General features: G+C 32.0%; 1 protein-coding gene across 1 annotated transcript; it reads left to right on the top strand.

Annotated features, from left to right (window-relative positions):
- Positions 2,164-5,124, top strand: LOC109334789 (ylmG homolog protein 1-1, chloroplastic-like). The gene is made up of 2 exons (XM_019570736.1): positions 2,164-2,848; positions 4,855-5,124. The coding sequence occupies exon 1, from the start codon at positions 2,182-2,184 to the stop codon at positions 2,821-2,823; it is 642 nt and encodes a 213-aa protein (XP_019426281.1). The 5' UTR covers positions 2,164-2,181; the 3' UTR covers positions 2,824-2,848; positions 4,855-5,124.

Genomic DNA, 5,913 nt, shown 5'->3' on the forward strand with positions numbered 1-5,913 from the left:
ACGAGGATGAGGATAGGATAAGGATGAGAATAGGAGGAGGATGAGGATTGGATCGGGATGAGGACGAGGACGAGGAAGAGGATAGGATGAGGATGAGGATGAGGATGAGGATAAAGTAATGAGTACCATAATATCCGCCTAACAGGTATCTGCATATACATTTTAATTAAATATTTTTTTATTATTATTTTAATATTATATTTTTTCTATTTTATTATCATTTCATAATAAATTTTAGTAATTGAACTATAAGTATAAAATTACCATATTACTCCCGTAACAATTAATTTTAGATATTAATTATTATAAAATATATAAAAATATAATTAAATTGAAAACTTGTTAGATAATCACAAATATCCACTACTCGTACGGGTACCCACAGTTAATACAAGTATGGATATGGATATGCACTACATGTGTCTGATCGATCCTATTTCCATCCTTAGGGGCACTACCCCTAAAATTTAAAGCAAATAAAAAATATTATTATTAAAATATGTGTTTTACCTATACTTAAAACAACATATTTTTGAGTGATTAAATTAAAACTTAATTTCTAGTTCTGAACGGAACATAAGAGACACACATTGTCACTTTCACCATTATTGTACAAGAACAATCCACAAAAACAAAAACAATATGGTTATGCAATTTTACCAATACTTTCTTTATGACATATATTTTCATTTCCTCAATTGATATTTAATATTTCGGTATCATTACTCCATATTGACAGTGTAATTATTGACATTGTTATTACATTCTAAATTTTTATTAAAACATACAAAGAGTTTTTTTATAGGGACACTCATATTCACTAATAATTTGCTTTTCTAATGATTTATTATATGATTAATTTCAAGTTAATGAAATTACCTAACAATGCACAACGTCTAAGCGCAAAAAAATGATTCATATTTTAAAAGGAAACCTTATGATAAAGATGACGAAGATGATATAGTTTCGATGTCTTTACTTCAACGAAATTCTTCATTTGTTCAAGTAGTCTCACAAGATCATCAACCTTTAAAGGTTCAAAAGGTATCAATATGTGAATATGATATTAACTCTTTAGAACGTGATCCTTGAAAACTCCCTTAAATTTGGAAATATCCAATGAATCTAAGAGATGAAATTTGGAGAGCTTATCTAAATTGGGATCCATATCAATGTGATGTCGAATAGTGACAAAACGAGATTATATAGTTGGATGGACGGTGAATTTATTGTAGAGAACAAATGATTTATATCGAAAAGAAAATACTTGAAACTTTTACCTCTGATTCAATCATCAATGAATTTAAGTCTTTAAAAGAACGAAAGTAACACTTTAAATGAATGTATATTTTTCTTTAACATATTGAGTTGTTAATTAATGTTATTGAGAATTAATATATTATTTTAAAACTTCAAAACAATTATATATATTTCTTTATATTTTATTGTTACTTAATTAATTTTAATTTTAAGTTGTAATTATATATTATTGTCCTCTCTAAATTTTTGATCAAGATATGCTATTGATTAATAATGAACTTGTGGGCATCTTCAACACCTAAGAATCATGTTTTACAATGCATGCAAGAAATAAGTACATGAATTTATAATGTAGAAACATTGTTATATTAGATTGGGGAACATAGATGGAGTTGAACTAGAGGTAATTCAAATATGCATGAATGTTTAGAACTTATGGATGAAGATTGTAACTATGTTATATAGTGGATCATATATTTGTTCATTGAGCGAAAGTATCCAAATCAAACAATGTAGAATTAGAGAAACTCAAGTTAAACTAGGCCCCTACCCTGATTGATGTTGGCCTCACAATTGTTGACCTAATTAATATCATTTTTTATTATGGAATGCAAATGTAAAGTGTTTCCATGATAATAAGAACTAATCTAGTGGTAAACCAAAACTAGATTCTCAAGTATTATACAAGTTAAAATATCAAAGTTTGAGTTTTTAAAATAATACTTAATGGAAGAGACAATCATAATACATTGGATGAAATTATTGTAGAGTCGGGATTAAGCAACAAAAACATAAAAACTGCGAAGTTCTTGCTTGTGAACTTATAGCCCAAGTTGGGGGCAACATTTGGCCCATACATACAATTAAATAGAAACCCATTAAAAGAAAAGTCATCACTCCCTAATCCTCATCTTCCAAGAAATGGCTGCACCAACAACAACAACAATGGCTTCTTCTCAAACTCATCTCTTCTTCTCTTTCTCCTCTTCCTCTTTACGCCTTCACCCTCTCCACCACAAACCCAACCCAATTTCATTCCCTTCTCTGTTCAGAGTCAAATTATCCCAATCCGTTACTAGTAACCGCCACTCCAATCCCGTAACTGAAAAAACTCAACAAAACCACGATATTCTACGTGGCTCCACGCGCACCGTAACCACCGCAGTAGCCACCGCTCTATTGTTCCTCAAACTCATTCTCCAGAAAACAACCACAACCGTTATTCCCAACCTTATCGCCACGTCATCGCCGTTGTTCTTTGCGTCGCTCAAGGACCGTCCGCCGGGGTACCTGAACACGCCGCTGACGGTGGTGGCGGCGGGTCTAGGGAAGTGGCTGGACATATACAGCGGTGTTTTGATGGTTAGGGTTTTGTTGAGTTGGTTCCCTAATATACCATGGGAAAGACAACCTCTATCAGCGATTCGTGACTTATGCGATCCTTATCTGAATTTGTTTCGGAATATTATTCCTCCGGTTTTTGATACACTTGATGTTAGTCCTCTCCTCGCTTTCGCTGTGCTTGGAACTCTTGGATCCATTCTTCACACCGCTATGGTTTAGGTTCAATCTCAATTTCGCTCCCTAGGTACTTTCTGCTATTTTCTATTCTTGTTTATTTCTAGTGTTATGTTTGCTGCATAATATGTTAATTTACTACTAAGTAAAGGCGACAAGTAAAGGGCGACTCAGTGCACGAGACGGGATTGGGGAGGGTAGATGTAAGCCTGTTTCCGGAATTTTTCTTTGAACCCACAACCTTCATGTAACAAGGCAATGGACCTTATTGTTGCACCTTTGCTCCCCCTCCAATATATAAGTTTATCTAATTATCGTTAATTCAAGTAGCAAGAGCCACTAATAATCATAATATTCCTTTTATTATATCTATTGCATACTAATATATGGTCACTTTTGCGACTGCACAATATTGTGGCTGCATAAGGTATGTGGTCTGCAATTTGAAACCGTGTATGTGATCAATGTAACCTGTTTTGCAGCCGGTAGAACTAGTGATGTAGTACCCTGATCATATCGATGATCAATCTAATGGTCGGTTCAGGTTTAATAACATTGCATTAGGGTTTGAAAATTGGATTCAAGTTTGAGCCAGTTTCAAATGTATGCAAGAGACTTTGAAACTCAAAGGGAAATTAATCAGGGTCTTACATGGGGTAGCTTTTGTTTGAATGTAACTGCTTTTAATTTTCTGTGAAGCATATGAACTTCTGTGCTTTTGATATAAATGATACAGAGAGCTCAAGATAATAGTGTTCTCACTATTTCTGTTATGGCTAGAGAGTTCATTAATGTCATTAAAATATTTCCAATGTGATATATATCTATATGCTGGACGGCATTGATTATTTGTGTAAAGTAGCCCATGTAGTACTTATATGCAAGTGTTTTTTAATGCAATTCAATTTCCACGGTTATATTCTGTTTGCTTTATATGCTCCTTCTGTAGCTAGCTAAGTGATGAAGTTTGTGCTAATTGCCTAATTCTATCTTAGTTGAACTCAAAGTTTGTTATACTTTCATCCAAAGCATAGTTGCTTCTGATTGATGAAAACATTCCCTGCTTCTGATACATAAGAACTCTGATGTTTTTGCTGCATCAAAGGTCCTGAATGTTTAATAGAATGCTCTGGATCCTATAAAGTTTGCTGTATGATGAGTGGTGTATATTTTATTTGAAAAAACATCTAAGATAGAATTTGAGAAATATTTTTTTATGCTTTCCACATATGCAGCCACATATTTTTGCCCTTGAGGCCACCACCATCTGTACTCAATTCTAGTTTTACTCTAGAGTCTGCTATCTAAGAGTTATGGTGTATATGTTTTATTGGAAGAAAGCAAAGTGATGATACCAATATCTGCTACTGTTTTGAACTGTTTTTCCCCCATCTGAAGATGTGGTGCCTCGTCTTTGCCTAGTGACTCATGGGCTCAATTCCATTCACGAAATACATTTCAAGCTGTCAAAAATATTTTAGAGAAATAAGGGAGATTTGTGGGCTAAAAGTAAGTAAAATATCATAATATACTTTCAGTGTTTGACAAGACTTTGTCCACTTTTTTTTTGCTTAAACAATGGCTTTATAGGCCATAGGAACAGAGCATACGAACTGTTGATAATTGAATTTAAATGACTAAATACTTGACAGCTTGATAATAAACTTGCATCGGAAAATTACAAAAATTCTAACTCTTCCTGTTTAGCCAGATTGCTGCATTTCTTAGTTGGAGGTGTCCTTTCTTATTTAGATTGTGCTCTGATTAGTAGTTGGAGGTGTCCTTTCTTATTTAAAAGTCTGTAAAACAGGGTAAACTATGTATGTGTTCAACAATTTTTTGTGTGGTCACATTGGTGCTTGTTGTGTGGCTTTTATTTGATTTGGTTATGTTCACTCATATGTTGCTTCACCAAGTTCCTAACATTTAAAGGGAGAGATTGTAAGCAGGTTCATGCAAAATTATCCTCTCCATGCGTAATAGACTTATACTTGTCCTGGTACTTTGCGGTGAAGATGCCTAATAGATTCAACACTTTTCTCTCTGGATGACTTCTTACATATGTATTTTTTGCAGGGATTGAAGAATACATGATTTAGCAAAAGAATAGTTCAGATTTGCAGTTGTTTTTTTCTTTTGCCCCTCATGGGCCAGTATCCCATTCTATCTATGGTTGAATTGGCACCAAAAAATTTCTGGTCGTATTGAATTTGAGTACACTCATAAAAAACTGTCTTCTGTATGATGTTGCTGGAAGCTTGCTATGTCTTTTTAGTTGTAATTAATATGAGTAAAATCATTGTATGACTTTGTTGCTTCATTATAGGGGATGGTTGCAAGTTATTTCAAAAATTGAGTTTTTAAAGAGGAAACACATCACTACTGAGAAGAGCTTTATGAGAGTTGAAGTTATTATGCTCTTTGGAATTGTAAAGAACTTGAAAATTGGTCTGACGCTCACAATTTTGAATTAATATCCAACTTCTACACTACAATGCTTATTCTGCAGGATACTAGACATTCCACGCACATGATACTAGCATTTTATATATAATAGCTTAATGGTTATACTGTAATAAATCTACTTGACATGAATTGAAAAAAAGTTTCAACAGTGTTCTATTTGAAGCCCCACCTTATGTTGAGAGCGAATTTTTTTTACTATATACTAAAAAATAAGTGATTAATTAATAATTAGTGTGTGATTTGATATGGATTATTTTTTTTATTTTCAGTTTATGAGAGATTATTATAATTTGTTTATGTTTGAGTACGTTAGTTGAAAATGAATATAAATTATTATGTTTTGTTTGAGTGAGGTAGAAATGTTGTTTTTATATAGTAAATTATATAAAAGGGTATGAAGTTATTTTTTTATGTTATGATTATTTTGATTTTTTTACATAATTTTTAATATTTATCATTGTATATATTTACTGTAATTTTTTTAATTTTTAATATTACATCATAAATGCTAAAAAATATATTAAAATAAAATACAATATAAAAATTAATATTAATATTAAAAAGCAACATAATACACAAATAAATAAAAGTTGCTAAACTTTTATTTATTTATAGAGTAAAATCTAGAAATTAATATGAGATTACTGTGGCTGTTTTTACATATTTTTT

This window comes from Lupinus angustifolius, chromosome LG19, assembly GCF_001865875.1.
Source record: "Lupinus angustifolius cultivar Tanjil chromosome LG19, LupAngTanjil_v1.0, whole genome shotgun sequence".
NCBI classification, from domain to species: domain Eukaryota; kingdom Viridiplantae; phylum Streptophyta; class Magnoliopsida; order Fabales; family Fabaceae; genus Lupinus; species Lupinus angustifolius.